The 20,828-nt window shown below is 52.9% G+C and overlaps 1 protein-coding gene across 1 annotated transcript in view; it reads left to right on the top strand.

Annotated features, from left to right (window-relative positions):
- Positions 1-20,828, top strand: part of pip5kl1 (phosphatidylinositol-4-phosphate 5-kinase-like 1) — a 170,258-nt gene that overhangs the window by 110,548 nt on the left and 38,882 nt on the right. Inside the window, exons 3-5 of the mRNA XM_085965341.1 lie at positions 2,569-2,619; positions 3,655-3,809; positions 4,673-4,797. Of these exons, the coding sequence (XP_085821467.1) occupies positions 2,569-2,619; positions 3,655-3,809; positions 4,673-4,797 (331 nt within the window). The remainder of the gene's footprint in view (positions 1-2,568; positions 2,620-3,654; positions 3,810-4,672; positions 4,798-20,828) is intronic.

The following is a 20,828-nucleotide window of genomic DNA, read 5'->3' as shown; positions in this document are numbered from 1 at the left end:
CACAAAGGATAGTGGAAATCTGTAACTCTCTCCCCCAAAGGCCGTGGATGCTGGGAGACGATTGGAGCTTTCAAGACCGAGATCGATAGATTTTTGTTGGGCAAAGGGGGTATCGAGGGATCTGGGGCAAAGGCGGGTGAAGGGAGTTGAGGTGCAGATCAGCCAGGATCTGATTGAATGGCGAAGCAGGCGAGAGGGGCTGAACGGCCTCCTCCTGTTCCTAATGTATCGCAGTTGCACATGGGTCTCTTTCTATCTACCAAACTCATCCACAGCTCCCCGCTCCCTCACACACACACGTCACATGAGCTGGTCATTCCCTTATGGTAACTGGAGACATTTGTCACTTTGAACACCTCGTACACTGATTGGAAACCTGAGCATTGACTGAGCTCCTTGTTGACTGACACGTAGCAGAGACTCTCCAATACCCCGAAGGTTAAAGCCGCCCTGTTATTACAGCTGCGGGTTCTCCTGTGGTTACAGTGTTGATATCAACACGACAGCTCTGTAATCCCCAAAGGAGTGCGTGGGCATTTATGAACCAGATTAAATCCTGGAATATTAACCAACATCACCGGGCTAATGTTGATAAGTAAATATTTACTGGTCAGCACGTAGGAACATTAGGAACAGGAGTAATCCATTCAGCCCCTCGAGCCTGTTCCGCCCTTCAATTAGATCATGGCTGATCTGTACCGCAACTCCATTTACCCGCCTTGGTTCCATAATCCCTTAATACCCCTTACCTAAAAAACTCTTATCAAGTGTGAATCAGTTACGGCAATAAAATATAAAAGACAAGCTTGACTTCCCTGTGTAAAAGAGGAGATTTAATCGCGGTGTTCAAAATCATGAAGGGTTTAGACAGAGTAAATAAAGAGAAACTGTTTCTAATGGCTGAAGGGTCGATAATCAGAGGGCACAGATTGAAGGTGATTGACAAAAGAGGTGAACTAAAGAAATGTTTTTTTACACAGCAAGTTATTACGATCGGGAATGCGCTGCCTGAAAGGGCAGTGGATGCAGATTCAATAGTAACTTTCAACGGGGAATTGGATAAATACTTGGAGGGGAAAAATATGCAGGGCTACAGGGAAAGAGCGAGGGTAAGTGGGGTTATTTGGATAGCTCTACCGAAGAGCTGGCACAGGCACAATGGGCCGAATGGCCTCCTCCTGTGCGGTAAGAGTCTATGATTCTAAAATGAGAGCTCCTTCCTGCTTTGGCCATGCGGACGAGCAGATTGAGAGTAAAACCACATGGGGGGGCGTCTGAGAAAACGCTCTTCGGAATCTACTGTCAGGAGATCTTCATCCTACAACAGTCAGGTGACCTCTTCAATCCACCGCCATAGCTGCCGTGAGAAAACCTGGTACTTGTGTCAGCTGTGGCTCAGTGGGCAGCACGCTCGCTCCTGAGGCAGGAGGTTGTGGGTTCAAGCCATCACTCCAGAGACTTGAGCCCATGATCCAGACCGACGCTCCCAGTGCCAGTGCTGAGGGAGCACCGCACTGTCAGAGGTGCCGTCTCTCGGATGAGACGTTAAACCCGAGGCCCCGTCTGCTCTCTCATAGAAACATAGAAGATAGGAGCAGGAGTAGGCCATTCGGCCCCTCGAGCCTGCTCTGCCATTCAACGAGATCATGGCTGATCATCCAAATTCAGTACCCTGTCCCTGCTTTCTCCCCATATCCCTTGACCCCTTTAGCCTTAAGAAATATATCCAACTCCTTCTTGAATATATTTAATGAATTGGCCTCAACTGCCTTCTGTGGTAGAGAATTCCACAGGTTCACCACTCTCTGGGTGAAGAAATTCCTCCTCATCTCAGTCCTAAATGGCTTACCCCTTATCCTGAGACTGTGACCCCTGGTTCTGGACTCCCCGACCATCGGGAACATCCTTCCTGCATCTAGTCTGTCTAGTCCTGTCAGAATTTTATAAGTTTCAATGAGATAATGATTCGGGTGGACGTAAAAGATCCTGCGGCATTATTTTGAAGAAGAGCAGGGGAGTTCTCCCCGGTGTCCTGGGGCCAATATTTATCCCTCAACCAACATCACTGAAAACAGATCATCTGCTTATTATCACATTGCTGTTTGTGGGATCTTGCTGTGCGCAATTTAGCTGCTGCGTTTCCTACATCACAACAGTGACTTCACTTCAAAAAGTACTCCATTAGCTGTGAAGCGTTTTGGGACGTCCAGTGGTTGTGAAAGGCGCTATAGAAATGCAAGTCTGTCTTTCCTTCTTTCTGATAATTGCCTGCAGCTGCTGCGGAATGGGGAGGGTAAACATTACAGTGAAAGTTTTAAAAGCTTAAGAAAGGACGTGCATTTCTCTAGCGGCTTTCACATCCTCGGGACGTTGCAAAGCGTTTTTGCAGCCAATGAAGTCCTTTTGAAGAGCGGCCACGGTTGTAACGTGGGCAGCCGGTGTGGGCTAAGGTCCTGTTCACAGCCGTAAGACAAACCAGCTGTACGAATGCAAATCTCTCTTTCCTTTTTTTCTTTTTATTTAACAGTGACCTTGCCTGCTTGTAATTTGACTTTCTCCCTCTTTCAGGGCATACTCAATGACTCAGACTTCGATGCCGAGCTAACACAGGTGCACAAGGTAGGACTCTGCACTTTCTCATGCTGCACTTAATGAGAGGTAAACGGAAAGGTGCTAGTCGTTTTGAAGAGTAGCAGAGGGTGTACATTCAGAACATAAGAAATAGGAGCAGGAGTAGCCCATTCGGCCCCTCGAGCCTGCTCCGCCATTCAGTAAGATCATGGCTGATCATCGACCTCAACTCTACTTTCCCGCCCCATCCCCATATCCCTTGATTCCCCTTGTTCTCCTAAATATTCTTGGCCTCAGAACCCAAGAATATTTAGGAGGAACTCCTTCCTTGTCGAGCGATCAACTCTACCTCCACCTCCCCTTCTCTCCAGAAACGCGTCCTGTTGCTGATCGCACTCTCCCTTCCCTGGCCCTCGTCCGGGCACCTAATCGATTATGCAGTGTGTAAAGATAGAGCTCCTGGAAAACTTCCCAGTTTACTGGTATCGACACTTTACTGAATTAACTGGGGCAGCGCGTGATTTGACGCTGTCTTACAGGAGATGTTTAAAGTGGTCTGGCCGGAGATTCGCCAGTTTGCAGTCCTGTTCTACAAGGTGCACAGAACATGTGTGTTAAGGATTGTCATCTTGGCAGACAGCAATAACAACAACAACAACTTGTATTTGTACAGCGCCTTTAACGTAATAAAACGTCCCAAGGTGCTGCACAGGAGTGTTATCAAAAAAAAACAAATTTGACACCGAGCCACATAATGAGATGTTGGGGCAGGTGACCAAAAGCTTGGTCAACAAGGTAGGTTTTAAGGAGCATCTTAAAGGAGGAGAGAGAAGTGGAGAGGCGGAGAGGTTTAGGGAGGGAATTCCAGAGCTGAGGGCCTTGGCAGCTGAAGGCACGGCCACCAATGGTGGAGCGATTAAAATCGGGGATGTTCAAAGGGCAGAGACCAGAGGTCTAGGGGGATTATAGTGCTGGAGGAGGTTACAGAGATAGCGAGGGGCGAGGCCATGGAGGGATTTGAAAACAAGGATGAGAACTTTAAAACTCAATGGGCTCAGATTCTCCTTCTGTTGTCTGCGGCAGGGCTTTGAGATGAGGACGTTTGCGGGACCGGTATTTGCACTGTTCCGGCACATGATGGGGATGAGCGAGAAGGATTACCAGCAGTCTCTCAGCTCAGAAGGATTCTACCTTCAGTTCATCAGCAACTCCAAGAGCAAGGCCAACTTCTTCCTGACGTGAGTGAGACCGTCGCACGCGGAGAACGGGTGTAGGACAGCGAGGTAACACCCTGGCCGTGTGGCACAGTCAGTAAAAAAAGACCCTGATCACTCCCGGCACAGAGTGACCCACTCCCGGCACAGAGTGACCCACTCCCGGCACAGAGTGACCCACTCCCGGCACAGAGTGACCCACTCCCTACCCATCTCCACACACACACACACACACACACACACACACACACACCCACACACACACACACACACACACACACACACACACACACACACACCCACACACACACACACACACACCCACACACACACACACACACACACACACACACACACACCCACACACACACACACCCACACACACACACACACACACACACCCACACACACCCACACACCACACCCACACACACACACACACACACACACACACACACACCACACACACACCCACACACACCCACACACCCACACACACACACACACCCACACACCCACCCACACACCCACCCACACACACACACACACCCACACACACACACACACACACACACACACACCCACACACACACCCACACACACACACACACACACACACACACACACACCCACACCCACACACCCCCACACCCACACACACACCCACACACACACCCACACACACACACACACACACCCACACACACACACACCCACACACACACACACACCCACACACACACCCACACACACACACCCGCACACCCGCACACACACACACACACACACACACACACACACACACACACACGTCAGGCCCATCATGTTAAGCTGCTGATTGTTGGACCAGGGAAAACTGCTCATTTGTTTTTATTTGACACACTTAGGAACGACAAGAGATTTTTCTTGAAAACGCAGGAAAAGAGAGAAATAAAGTTTCTGCTGTCGAACCTGCGCTCCTACATAAAACACATGGACAAGTACCCACACTCCCTGCTCGTCAAGTTTCTAGGTAAGAGGAAGAACAAAGACTGCATGGAGACAACGTGACCTAGAAATTGGGGAATGCGGGAAACCAGCCGGTAACATTGGTGGCCAAGGGTAACGTCCGCCGTCCGAGAGAGCGTAGGCAGCACCGGCATTCCGGTATTTCTAGGCCGAGGAGCTCCCCCAGTGGCCCGGTTAGCAAAGGCAGCGTGTAACTGAGAGATACAGATTTGATAATCGCTCCTGTGAAGCACCTTGGGACGTTTTACTACGTTAAAGTCACTACATAAATGCAAATTGTTGTTGTATGTTTCTGATCATCTATTTTTTTTTAATTCATTTATGGGATCAGGACGTCGCTGGCAAGGCCGGCATTGATTGCCCATCCCTAGTTGCCCCTTGAGAAGGCGGCGGTGAGCTGCCTTCTTGAACCGCTCCAGTCCGTGTGGTGAAGGTACTCCCACAGTGCTGTTAGAGAGGGAGTGCCAGGATTTTGACCCAGCGACGATGATTTATCTCATTATTATATAACTAGGCACAAAGCAGCAGCTGAGGGAGAGTTATTTTTGTAACTGGTCCGTGAGGGCACAGTTCCCGTTGTTTTAAGTGCGCTGGGCGAGGGACACAGTTATTTACTTGTTCCCTGAATAATGTCACAAGAGACCCGTTGTATTCTTAAAAGTTACCAATACCCTGGGGTGACCGCAGTGTTGTTGCACCTTCCATCTTGGGAGGGTCCAAATGATACTTACAAACTGCGGGAGTCTCACTGTCGCCATTTATGATGTTATTTGAAGGCCTGCATCGGGTTATGCCTGGTAATTGCTCCCTGTTAGCCATTATCCTGCGTATATTAGATAACGACATAGCTGCACAATGAATCATTGTTGGTATTCAGGCCTGTAATGTCCTCCAGTGAATTGCAAACATCGCTACACTAGTGCCACTGTCAGTAATGCTCAGCTGTCAGGCCCTCGGTCTCCTGCGTGCGTGTCCTCGATTGGTTCTTTGCCAACCCATCAGTGCTGGAGCGTGGCGGGGTGGGGCGGGGGGGTCCTAAGCCTTCCTCCTCTGGTGCTTCACCCCAAGGGGCCGTTCTCCAAGCATGAAGCTAGGCAGCGAGGCCCTGGGAAACCTGCGATCCCCGGGGCAGGTTTGGGGCCACTGAGCGGGAGCAGGGTGGGGGAAGCAGTGGATTTCTGCCCCCCCCCCACCACCTTGCAGCCCTGTGTTAGGATGGAGGCGGGACTGGCAGGATGACGTCACATCCCGGAATGCCCGCCTTCCCGCCTACAGGAAGTACAGTACTTTGAAGAAGGCGGAAGTGGGGCCCTCAACAATGTTCTAAGGCCAGTATCCTTGCACAGAATTACGCTGAGATTACAACGAGGAAACTCAGCCCATCCAGTCTATGCTGGTGTTTATCCTCCGCACCAGCAGTACTCCTAAACCCATGTGCCTGCCTTGTTCCCATAACCCTTTATTCTCCTTTTCTTCAACCATGTATCTAACACGTTCTTAAATGTTGACTTGGTCTCTGGTTCAGTCACTAACTCGGGTGAATTCCACAGCCTCAACGACGCAGTGTGTAAAAAAATGTTTCTCCCGCTCTCTATCCTAAATCTCTTACACTTAATCTTATTGTCTATATTCCTTTGTTCGAGACCCCTCAATAATTGAAAACCGTCTGTTTTCTATCTACTCTGTGCCAACTCTTCACCATTTTAAACACCTCTAGCAAACCATCTCACAATTTCCTCTGTGCTAATGAAAACAGCTCCAATTTTTCAAGTCTTTCCTCATACCAAACAGCATCCCAGTGACCCTGCACTGTACCCCTTCCATTGCCTCAACATGCTTCCTATAGTATGGAGCCCAAAACTGCACACAGTGCTCCAACACTGGTCTTATTAAGGTTTTATTTAGATTCACTGTTACATCTGGGCTTTTATATTCTAAAATCTCTTGCCATAAAACACAGCATTTCATTAAGTTTTTTTGTGGCCCTATTCACTTGAGGTGCTGGTTTTAATATCTTGTGAACCCCAAAATCCCTCATCTCTTCCACATCTTCCAGCTTTACCCCATTCAAAGTATAATTATTTTTATTCAATTATACCAAAATATACCATCTCACATTTCCTAATATTGAATTCCATCTGTCACTATTTTGCCCATTCCACTATCTTATCTTAAGAACATAAGAATTAGGAGCAGGAGTTGGCCACAAGGCGCCTTGAGCCTGCTCCGCCATTCAATAAGATCATGGCTGAATTTCGACCTCCACTCCACTTTCCCTCGGCCGCACAGCTTATAGGGAACGTTGCTCCCGGGGACCCCCTGTAAATACAGACACACTCCCAGGGACCCCCTGTAAATACTGACACACTCCCGGGGACCCCCTGTAAATATCGACACACTCCCGGGGACCCCCTGTAAATACTGATATACTCCTGGGGACCCCCTGTAAATACTGACACACTCCTGGGGACCCCTGTAAATACTGACACACTCCCGCGGACCCCCTGTAAATACTGACACACTCCCGGGGACCCCCTGTAAATACTGACACACTCCCGGGACCCCCTGTAAATACTGACACACTCCCGGGGACCACCTGTAAATACTGACACACTCCCGGGGACCCCCTGTAAATACTGACACACACCCGGGGACCCCCTGTAAATACTGACATACTCCTGGGGACCCCCTGTAAATACTGACACACTCCCGGGGACCCCCTGTAAATATCGACACACTCCCGGGGATCCCCTGTAAATACTGACACACTCCCGGGGACGCCCTGTAAATACTGACACACTCCCGGGGACCCCCTGTAAACACTGACACACTCCCGGGGACCCCCTGTAAATACTGACACACTCCCGGGGACCCCCTGTAAATATCGACACACTCCTGGGGACACACTCCCGGGGATCCCCTGTAAATACTGACACACTCCCGGGGACCCCCTGTAAATACTGACACACTCCTGGGGACCCCCTGTAAATACTGACACACTCCCGGGGACCCCCTGTAAATACTGACATACTCCTGGGGACCCCCTGTAAATACTGACACACTCCCAGGGACTCCCTGTAAATATTGACACACTCCCGGGGATCCCCTGTAAATACTGACACACTCCCGGGGACCCCCTGTAAATACTGACACACTCCCGGGGACCCCCTGTAAATACTGACACACTCCCGGGGACCCCCTGTAAATACTGACACACTCCCGGGGACCCCCTGTAAATATCGCCAAACTCCTGGGGACCCCTGTAAATACTGACACACTCTGGGGGACCCCTGTAAATACTGACACACTCCCGGGGATCCCCTGTAAATACTGACACACTCCCGGGCACCCCCTGTAAATACTGACACACTCCCGGGGACCCCTGTAAATACTGACACACTCCCGGGGACCCCCTGTAAATACTGACACACTCCCGGGGATCCCCTGTAAATACTGACACACTCCCAGGGATCCCTGTGAATATCGACACACTCCCGGGGACCCCCTGTAAATACTGACACACTCCCGGGGATCCCCTGTAAATACTGACACACTCCCGGGGACCCCCTGTAAATATCGACACTCTCCCAGGGACCCCCTGTAAATACCGACACACTTCCGGGGACCCCTGTAAATACTGACACACTCCCGGGGACACCCTGTAAATACTGACACACTCCCAGAGACACCCTGTGAATACTGACACACTCCCAGAGACACCCTGTGAATACTGACACACTCCCGGGGACCCCCTGTAAATACTGACACACTCCCGGGGACCCCCTGTAAATACTGACACACTCCCGAGGACCCCCTGTAAATACTGACACACTCCTGGGGAACCCCCTGTAAATACTGACACACTCCCAGAGACCCCCTGTAAATATCGACACACTCCCGGGGACTCCCTGTAAATACTGACACACTCCCGGGGAACCCCTGTAAATACTGACACACTCCCCGGGGACCCCCTGTAAATACTGACACACTCCCCGGGGACCCCCTGTAAATACTGACACACTCCCGGGGATCCCCTGTAAATACTGACACACTCCCGGGGACCCCCTGTAAATACTGACACACTCCCGGGGACCCCCTGTAAATACTGACACACTCCCGAGGACCCCCTGTAAATACTGACACACTCCTGGGGAACCCCCTGTAAATACTGACACACTCCCAGAGACCCCCTGTAAATATCGACACACTCCCGGGGACTCCCTGTAAATACTGACACACTCCCGGGGAACCCCTGTAAATACTGACACACTCCCCGGGGACCCCCTGTAAATACTGACACACTCCCCGGGGACCCCCTGTAAATACTGACACACTCCCGGGGATCCCCTGTAAATACTGACACACTCCCGGGGACCCCCTGTAAATACTGACACACTCCCGGGGACCCCCTGTAAATACTGACACACTCCCGGAGACCCACTGTAAATATTGACACACTCCCGGAGCCCCTGTAAATACTGACACACTCCCGGGGACCCCCTGTAAATACTGACACACTCCCGAGGACCCCCTGTAAATACTGACACACTCCTGGGGAACCCCCTGTAAATACTGACACACTCCCAGAGACCCCCTGTAAATACCGACACACTCCCGGGGACTCCCTGTAAATACTGACACACTCCCGGGGAACCCCTGTAAATACTGACACACTCCCCGGGGACCCCCTGTAAATACTGACACACTCCCCGGGGACCCCCTGTAAATACTGACACACTCCCGGGGATCCCCTGTAAATACTGCCACACTCCCGGGGACCCCCTGTAAATACTGACACACTCCCGGGGACCCCCTGTAAATACTGACACACTCCCGAGGACCCCCTGTAAATACTGACACACTCCTGGGGAACCCCCTGTAAATACTGACACACTCCCAGAGACCCCCTGTAAATATCGACACACTCCCGGGGACTCCCTGTAAATACTGACACACTCCCGGGGAACCCCTGTAAATACTGACACACTCCCCGGGGACCCCCTGTAAATACTGACACACTCCCCGGGGACCCCCTGTAAATACTGACACACTCCCGGGGATCCCCTGTAAATACTGACACACTCCCGGGGACCCCCTGTAAATACTGACACACTCCCGGGGACCCCCTGTAAATACTGACACACTCCCGGAGACCCACTGTAAATATTGACACACTCCCGGAGCCCCTGTAAATACTGACACACTCCCGGGGACCCCCTGTAAATACTGACACACTCCCGAGGACCCCCTGTAAATACTGACACACTCCTGGGGAACCCCCTGTAAATACTGACACACTCCCAGAGACCCCCTGTAAATACCGACACACTCCCGGGGACTCCCTGTAAATACTGACACACTCCCGGGGAACCCCTGTAAATACTGACACACTCCCCGGGGACCCCCTGTAAATACTGACACACTCCCCGGGGACCCCCTGTAAATACTGACACACTCCCGGGGATCCCCTGTAAATACTGACACACTCCCGGGGATCCCCTGTAAATACTGACACACTCCCGGAGACCCCCTGTAAATACTGACACACTCCCGGGGACCCCCTGTAAATACTGACACACTCCCGGGGACCCCCTGTAAATATTGACACACTCCCGGAGCCCCTGTAAATACTGACACACTCCCGGGGATTCCCTGTAAATACTGACACACTCCCGGAGACCCACTGTAAATATTGACACACTCCCGCAGCCCCTGTAAATACTGACACACTCCCGGAGCCCCTGTAAATACTGACACACTCCCAGGGACCCCCTGTAAATACTGACACACTCCCGGGGACCCCCTGTAAATACTGACACACTGCCGAGGACCCCCTGTAAATACTGACACACTCCTGGGGAACCTCCTGTAAATACTGACACACTCCCAGAGACCCCCTGTAAATACCGACACACTCCCGGGGACCCCCTGTAAATACTGACACACTGCCGAGGACCCCCTGTAAATACTGACACACTCCTGGGGAACCTCCTGTAAATACTGACACACTCCCAGAGACCCCCTGTAAATACCGACACACTCCCGGGGACTCCCTGTAAATACTGACACACTCCCGGGGAACCCCTGTAAATACTGACACACTCCCCGGGGACCCCCTGTAAATACTGACACACTCCCCGGGGACCCCCGGTAAATACTGACACACTCCCGGGGATCCCCTGTAAATACTGACACACTCCCGGGGACACCCTGTAAATACTGACACACTCCCAGAGACACCCTGTGAATACTGACACACTCCCAGAGACACCCTGTGAATACTGACACACTCCCGGGGACCCCCTGTAAATACTGACACACTCCCGGGGACCCCCTGTAAATACTGACACACTCCCGAGGACCCCCTGTAAATACTGACACACTCCTGGGGAACCCCCTGTAAATACTGACACACTCCCAGAGACCCCCTGTAAATACCGACACACTCCCGGGGACTCCCTGTAAATACTGACACACTCCCGGGGAACCCCTGTAAATACTGACACACTCCCCGGGGACCCCCTGTAAATACTGACACACTCCCCGGGGACCCCCTGTAAATACTGACACACTCCCGGGGATCCCCTGTAAATACTGACACACTCCCGGAGACCCACTGTAAATATTGACACACTCCCGGAGCCCCTGTAAATACTGACACACTCCCGGGGACCCCTGTAAATACTGACACACTCCCGAGGACCCCATGTAAATACTGACACACTCCTGGGGAACCCCCTCTAAATACTGACACACTCCCAGAGACCCCCTGTAAATACCGACACACTCCCGGGGACTCCCTGTAAATACTGACACACTCCCGGGGAACCCCTGTAAATACTGACACACTCCCCGGGGACCCCCTGTAAATACTGACACACTCCCCAGGGACCCCCTCTAAATACTGACACACTCCCGGGGATCCCCTGTAAATACTGACACACTCCCGGAGACCCACTGTAAATATTGACACACTCCCGGAGCCCCTGTAAATACTGACACACTCCCGGGGATCCCCTGTAAATACTGACACACTCCCGGAGACCCACTGTAAATATTGACACACTCCCGGAGCCCCTGTAAATACTGACACACTCCCGGAGCCCCTGTAAATACTGACACACTCCCGGGGACCCCCTGTAAATACTGACACACTCCCGGGGACCCCCTGTAAATACTGACACACTCCCGGAGACCCACTGTAAATACTGACACACTCCCGGAGCCCCTGTAAATATTGACACACTCCCGGAGACCCACTGTAAATATTGACACAGTCCCGGGGATCCCCTGTAAATACTGACACACTCCCGGAGACCCACTGTAAATATTGACACACTCCCGGGGATCCCCTGTAAATACTGACACACTCCCGGAGCCCCTGTAAATACTGACACACTCCCGGAGACCCACTGTAAATATTGACACACTCCCGGGGATCCCCTGTAAATACTGACACACTCCCGGAGCCCCTGTAAATATTGACACACTCCCGGAGCCCCTGTAAATACTGACACACTCCCGGAGCCCCTGTAAATACTGACACACTCCCAGAGACCCACTGTAAATACTGACACACTCCCGGAGCCCCTGTAAATACTGACACACTCCCGGGGACCCCCTGTAAATACTGACACACTCCCGGAGACCCACTGTAAATATTGACACACTCCCGGAGCCCCTGTAAATATTGACACACTCCCGGAGATCCCCTGTAAATACTGACACACTCCCGGAGACCCACTTTAAATATTGACACACTCCCGGAGCCCCTGTAAATACTGACACACTCCCGGGGATCCCCTGTAAATACTGACACACTCCCGGAGCCCCTGTAAATACTGACACACTCCCAGAGCCCCTGTAAATACTGACACACTCCCGGGGATCCCCTGTAAATACTGACACACTCCCGGAGCCCCTGTAAATATTGACACACTCCCGGGGATCCCCTGTAAATACTGACACACTCCCGGGGACCCCCTGTAAATACTGACACACTCCCGGGGATCCCCTGTAAATACTGACACACTCCCGGGGATCCCCTGTAAATACTGACACACTCCCGGAGCCCCTGTAAATACTGACACACTCCCGGAGACCCCCTGTAAATACTGACACACCCCCGGGGACCCCCTGTAAATACTGACACACTCCCGGGGATCCCCTGTAAATACTGACACACTCCCGGAGCCCCTGTAAATACTGACACACTCCCGGAGACCCCCTGTAAAAACTGACACACTCCCGGGGGTCCCCTGTAAATACTGACACACTCCTGGGGACCCACTGTAAATATTGACACACTCCCGGAGCCCCTGTAAATACCGACACACTCCCGGAGACCCACTGTAAATACTGACACACTCCCGAAGATCCCCTGTAAATACTGACACACTCCCGGGGACCCACTGTAAATATTGACACACTCCCGGAGATCCCCTGTAAATACTGACACACTCCCGGGGATCCCCTGTAAATATTGACACACTCCCGGAGCCCCTGTAAATACTGACACACTCCCGGGGACCCCCTGTAAATACTGACACACTCCCGGGGACCCACTGTAAATACTGACACACTCCCGGAGACCCCCTGTAAATACTGACACACTCCCGGAGCCCCTGTAAATACTGACACACTCCCGGGGATCCCCTGTAAATACTGACACACTCCCGGAGACCCACTGTAAATATTGACACACTCCCGGAGCCCCTGTAAATACTGACACACTCCCGGGGACCCCCTGTAAATACTGACACACTCCCGGGGACCCACTGTAAATACTGACACACTCCCGGAGACCCCCTGTAAATACTGACACACTCCCGGAGCCCCTGTAAATACTGACACACTCCCGGGGACCCCCTGTAAATACTGACACACTCCCAGAGACACCCTGTGAATACTGACACACTCCCGGAGACCCCCTGTAAATACTGACACACTCCCGGAGCCCCTGTAAATACTGACACACTCCCGGAGACCCCCTGTAAATACTGACAGACTCCCGGGGACCCCCTGTAAATACTGACACACTCCCGGAGCCCCTGTAAATACTGACACACTCCCGGAGACCCACTGTAAATACTGACACACTCCTGGGGACCCACTGTAAATACTGACACACTCCCGGGGACCCACTGTAAATACTGACACACTCCCGGGGACCCACTGTAAATACTGACACACTCCCGGAGCCCCTGTAAATACTGACACACTCCCGGAGCCCCTGTAAATACTGACACACTCCCGGGGACCCCCTGTAAATACTGACACACTCCCGGGGACCCACTGTAAATACTGACACACTCCCGGGGACCCACTGTAAATACTGACACACTCCCGGAGCCCCTGTAAATACTGACACACTCCCGGAGCCCCTGTAAATACTGACACACTCCCGGGGACCCCCTGTAAATACTGACACACTCCCGGAGACCCACTGTAAATATTGACACACTCCCTGAGACCCACTGTAAATACTGACACACTCCCGGAGACCCACTGTAAATACTGACACACTCCCGGAGCCCCTGTAAATACTGACACACTCCCCGGGGACCCCCTGTAAATACTGACACACTCCCGGAGACCCCCTGTAAATACTGACACACTCCCGGAGACCCACTGTAAATACTGACACACTCCCGGGGACCCCTGTAAATACTGACACACTCCCGGGGACCCCCTGTAAATACTGACACACTCCCGGAGCCCCTGTAAATACTGACACACTCCCGGAGCCCCTGTAAATACTGACACACTCCCTGGGGAACCCCCTGTAAATATTGTCACACTCCCGGAGACCCACTGTAAATACTGACACACTCCCGGAGCCCCTGTAAATACTGACACACTCCCAGGGATCCCTGTGAATATCGACACACTCCCGGGGACCCCCTGTAAATACTGACACACTCCCGGGGATCCCCTGTAAATACTGACACACTCCCGGGGACCCCCTGTAAATATCGACACTCTCCCAGGGACCCCCTGTAAATACTGACACACTCCCGGGGACCCCCTGTAAATACCGACACACTCCCGGGGACCCCCTGTAAATACCGACACACTCCCGGGGACCCCATGTAAATACTGACACACTCCCGGGGACCCCCTGTAAATACTGACACACTCCCGGGGACCCCCTGTAAATACTGACACACTCCCGGGGACCCCCTGTAAATACTGACACACTCCCGAGGACCCCCTGTAAATACTTACACACTCCCGGGGACCCCTGTAAATACTGACACACTCACGGAGACCCCCTGTAAATACTGACACACTCCCGGAGCCCCTGTAAATACTGACACACTCCCGGGGAGCCCCTGTAAATACTGACACACTCCCGGGGACCCCCTGTCAATACTGACACACTCCCGGAGCCCCTGTAAATACTGACACACTCCCGGGGACCCCCTGTAAATACTGACACACTCCCGGGGACCCCCTGTAAATACTGACACACTCCCGGGGACCCCCTGTAAATACTGACACACTCCCGGGGACCCCCTGTAAATACTGACACACTCCCCGGGACCCCCTGTAAATACTGACACACTCCCGGGGACCCCCTGTAAATACTGACACACTCCCGGGGACCCCCTGTAAATACTGACACACTCCCGGAGCCCCTGTAAATACCGACACACTCCCGGGGAACCCCTGTAAATACCGACACACTCCCGGGGACCCCCTGTAAATACCGACACACTCCCGGGGACCCCCTGTAAATACTGACACACTCCCGGGGACCCCCTGTAAATACTGACACACTCCCGGGGACCCCCTGTAAATACTGACACAACCCCGGGGACCCCCTGTAAATACTGACACACTCCCGGGGACCCCCTGTAAATACTGACACACTCCCGGGGACCCCTGTAAATACTGACACACTCCCGGGGAACCACTGTAAATACTGACACACTCCCGGAGCCCCTGTAAATACCGACACACTCCCGGGGACCCCTGTAAATACTGACATACTCCCGGGGACCCCTGTAAATACTGACACACTCCCCAGGGACCCCCTGTAAATACTGACACACTCCCGGGGATCCCCTGTAAATACTGACACACTCCCGGAGACCCACTGTAAATATTGACACACTCCCGGAGCCCCTGTAAATACTGACACACTCCCGGGGATCCCCTGTAAATACTGACACACTCCCGGAGACCCACTGTAAATATTGACACACTCCCGGAGCCCCTGTAAATACTGACACACTCCCGGAGCCCCTGTAAATACTGACACACTCCCGGGGACCCCCTGTAAATACTGACACACTCCCGGGGACCCCCTGTAAATACTGACACACTCCCGGAGACCCCCTGTAAATACTGACACACTTCTGGGGAACCTCCTGTAAATATTGACACACTCCCGGAGACCCACTGTAAATATTGACACACTCCCGGGGACCCCCTGTAAATACTGACACACTGCCGAGGACCCCCTGTAAATACTGACACACTCCTGGGGAACCTCCTGTAAATACTGACACACTCCCAGAGACCCCCTGTAAATACCGACACACTCCCGGGGACTCCCTGTAAATACTGACACACTCCCGGGGAACCCCTGTAAATACTGACACACTCCCCGGGGACCCCCTGTAAATACTGACACACTCCCCGGGGACCCCCGGTAAATACTGACACACTCCCGGGGATCCCCTGTAAATACTGACACACTCCCGGGGACACCCTGTAAATACTGACACACTCCCAGAGACACCCTGTGAATACTGACACACTCCCGGGGACCCCCTGTAAATACTGACACACTCCCGGGGACCCCCTGTAAATACTGACACACTCCCGAGGTCCCCCTGTAAATACTGACACACTCCTGGGGAACCCCCTGTAAATACTGACACACTCCCAGAGACCCCCTGTAAATACCGACACACTCCCGGGGACTCCCTGTAAATACTGACACACTCCCGGGGAACCCCTGTAAATACTGACACACTCCCCGGGGACCCCCTGTAAATACTGACACACTCCCCGGGGACCCCCTGTAAATACTGACACACTCCCGGGGATCCCCTGTAAATACTGACACACTCCCGGAGACCCACTGTAAATATTGACACACTCCCGGAGCCCCTGTAAATACTGACACACTCCCGGGGACCCCTGTAAATACTGACACACTCCCGAGGACCCCATGTAAATACTGACACACTCCTGGGGAACCCCCTCTAAATACTGACACACTCCCAGAGACCCCCTGTAAATACCGACACACTCCCGGGGACTCCCTGTAAATACTGACACACTCCCGGGGAACCCCTGTAAATACTGACACACTCCCCGGGGACCCCCTGTAAATACTGACACACTCCCCAGGGACCCCCTGTAAATACTGACACACTCCCGGGGATCCCCTGTAAATACTGACACACTCCCGGAGACCCACTGTAAATATTGACACACTCCCGGAGCCCCTGTAAATACTGACACACTCCCGGGGATCCCCTGTAAATACTGACACACTCCCGGAGACCCACTGTAAATATTGACACACTCCCGGAGCCCCTGTAAATACTGACACACTCCCGGAGCCCCTGTAAATACTGACACACTCCCGGGGACCCCCTGTAAATACTGACACACTCCCGGGGACCCCCTGTAAATACTGACACACTCCCGGAGACCCACTGTAAATACTGACACACTCCCGGAGCCCCTGTAAATATTGACACACTCCCGGAGACCCACTGTAAATATTGACACAGTCCCGGGGATCCCCTGTAAATACTGACACACTCCCGGAGACCCACTGTAAATATTGACACACTCCCGGGGATCCCCTGTAAATACTGACACACTCCCGGAGCCCCTGTAAATACTGACACACTCCCGGAGACCCACTGCAAATATTGACACACTCCCGGGGATCCCCTGTAAATACTGACACACTCCCGGAGCCCCTGTAAATATTGACACACTCCCGGAGCCCCTGTAAATACTGACACACTCCCGGAGCCCCTGTAAATACTGACACACTCCCAGAGACCCACTGTAAATACTGACACACTCCCGGAGCCCCTGTAAATACTGACACACTCCCGGGGACCCCCTGTAAATACTGACACACTCCCGGAGACCCACTGTAAATATTGACACACTCCCGGAGCCCCTGTAAATATTGACACACTCCCGGAGATCCCCTGTAAATACTGACACACTCCCGGAGACCCACTTTAAATATTGACACACTCCCGGAGCCCCTGTAAATACTGACACACTCCCGGGGATCCCCTGTAAATACTGACACACTCCTGGAGCCCCTGTAAATACTGACACACTCCCAGAGCCCCTGTAAATACTGACACACTCCCGGGGATCCCCTGTAAATACTGACACACTCCCGGAGCCCCTGTAAATATTGACACACTCCCGGGGATCCCCTGTAAATACTGACACACTCCCGGGGACCCCCTGTAAATACTGACACACTCCCGGGGATCCCCTGTAAATACTGACACACTCCCGGGGATCCCCTGTAAATACTGACACACTCCCGGAGCCCCTGTAAATACTGACACACTCCCGGAGACCCCCTGTAAATACTGACACACCCCCGGGGACCCCCTGTAAATACTGACACACTCCCGGGGATCCCCTGTAAATACTGACACACTCCCGGAGCCCCTGTAAATACTGACACACTCCCGGAGACCCCCTGTAAAAACTGACACACTCCCGGGGGTCCCCTGTAAATACTGACACACTCCCGGGGACCCACTGTAAATATTGACACACTCCCGGAGCCCCTGTAAATACCGACACACTCCCGGAGACCCACTGTAAATACTGACACACTCCCGAAGATCCCCTGTAAATACTGACACACTCCCGGGGACCCACTGTAAATATTGACACACTCCCGGAGATCCCCTGTAAATACTGACACACTCCCGGGGATCCCCTGTAAATATTGACACACTCCCGGAGCCCCTGTAAATACTGACACACTCCCGGGGACCCCCTGTAAATACTGACACACTCCCGGGGACCCACTGTAAATACTGACACACTCCCGGAGACCCCCTGTAAATACTGACACACTCCCGGAGCCCCTGTAAATACTGACACACTCCCGGGGATCCCCTGTAAATACTGACACACTCCTGGAGACCCACTGTAAATATTGACACACTCCCGGAGCCCCTGTAAATACTGACACACTCCCGGGGACCCCCTGTAAATACTGACACACTCCCGGGGACCCACTGTAAATACTGACACACTCCCGGAGACCCCCTGTAAATACTGACACACTCCCGGAGCCCCTGTAAATACTGACACACTCCCGGGGACCCCCTGTAAATACTGACACACTCCCAGAGACACCCTGTGAATACTGACACACTCCCGGAGACCCCCTGTAAATACTGACACACTCCCGGAGCCCCTGTAAATACTGACACACTCCCGGAGACCCCCTGTAAATACTGACAGACTCCCGGGGACCCCCTGTAAATACTGACACACTCCCGGAGCCCCTGTAAATACTGACACACTCCCGGAGACCCACTGTAAATACTGACACACTCCTGGGGACCCACTGTAAATACTGACACACTCCCGGGGACCCACTGTAAATACTGACACACTCCCGGAGCCCCTGTAAATACTGACACACTCCCGGAGCCCCTGTAAATACTGACACACTCCCGGGGACCCCCTGTAAATACTGACACACTCCCGGGGACCCACTGTAAATACTGACACACTCCCGGGGACCCACTGTAAATACTGACACACTCCCGGAGCCCCTGTAAATACTGACACACTCCCGGAGCCCCTGTAAATACTGACACACTCCCGGGGACCCCCTGTAAATACTGACACACTCCCGGAGACCCACTGTAAATATTGACACACTCCCTGAGACCCACTGTAAATACTGACACACTCCCGGAGACCCACTGTAAATACTGACACACTCCCGGAGCCCCTGTAAATACTGACACACTCCCCGGGGACCCCCTGTAAATACTGACACACTCCCGGAGACCCCCTGTAAATACTGACACACTCCCGGAGACCCACTGTAAATACTGACACACTCCCGGGGACCCCTGTAAATACTGACACACTCCCGGGGACCCCCTGTAAATACTGACACACTCCCGGAGCCCCTGTAAATACTGACACACTCCCGGAGCCCCTGTAAATACTGACACACTCCCTGGGGAACCCCCTGTAAATATTGTCACACTCCCGGAGACCCACTGTAAATACTGACACACTCCCGGAGCCCCTGTAAATACTGACACACTCCCGGAGCCCCTGTAAATACTGACACACTCCCGGAGCCCCTGTAAATACTGACACACTCCCGGGGACCCCTGTAAATACTGACACACTCCCGGGGACCCCCTGTAAATACTGACACACTCCCGGAGCCCCTGTAAATACTGACACACTCCCGGGGACCCCCTGTAAATACCGACACACTCCCGGGGACCCCCTGTAAATACCGACACACTCCCGGGGACCCCATGTAAATACTGACACACTCCCGGGGACCCCCTGTAAATACTGACACACTCCCGGGGACCCCCTGTAAATACTGACACACCCCCGGGGACCCCCTGTAAATACTGACACACTCCCGGGGACCCCCTGTAAATACTTACACACTCCCGGGGACCCCTGTAAATACTGACACACTCACGGAGACCCCCTGTAAATACTGACACACTCCCGGAGCCCCTGTAAATACTGACACACTCCCGGGGAGCCCCTGTAAATACTGACACACTCCCGGGGACCCCCTGTCAATACTGACACACTCCCGGAGCCCCTGTAAATACTGACACACTCCCGGGGACCCCCTGTAAATACTGACACACTCCCGGGGACCCCCTGTAAATACTGACACACTCCCGGGGACCCCCTGTAAATACTGACACACTCCCGGGGACCCCCTGTAAATACTGACACACTCCCCGGGACCCCCTGTAAATACTGACACACTCCCGGGGACCCCCTGTAAATACTGAC

This window comes from Somniosus microcephalus, chromosome 23 (assembly GCF_052327205.1).
Source record: "Somniosus microcephalus isolate GS21.2 chromosome 23, FLI_Smic_1.0, whole genome shotgun sequence".
NCBI classification, from domain to species: Eukaryota; Metazoa; Chordata; class Chondrichthyes; order Squaliformes; family Somniosidae; genus Somniosus; species Somniosus microcephalus.
This window is presented reverse-complemented; position numbering and strand designations above follow the sequence as displayed.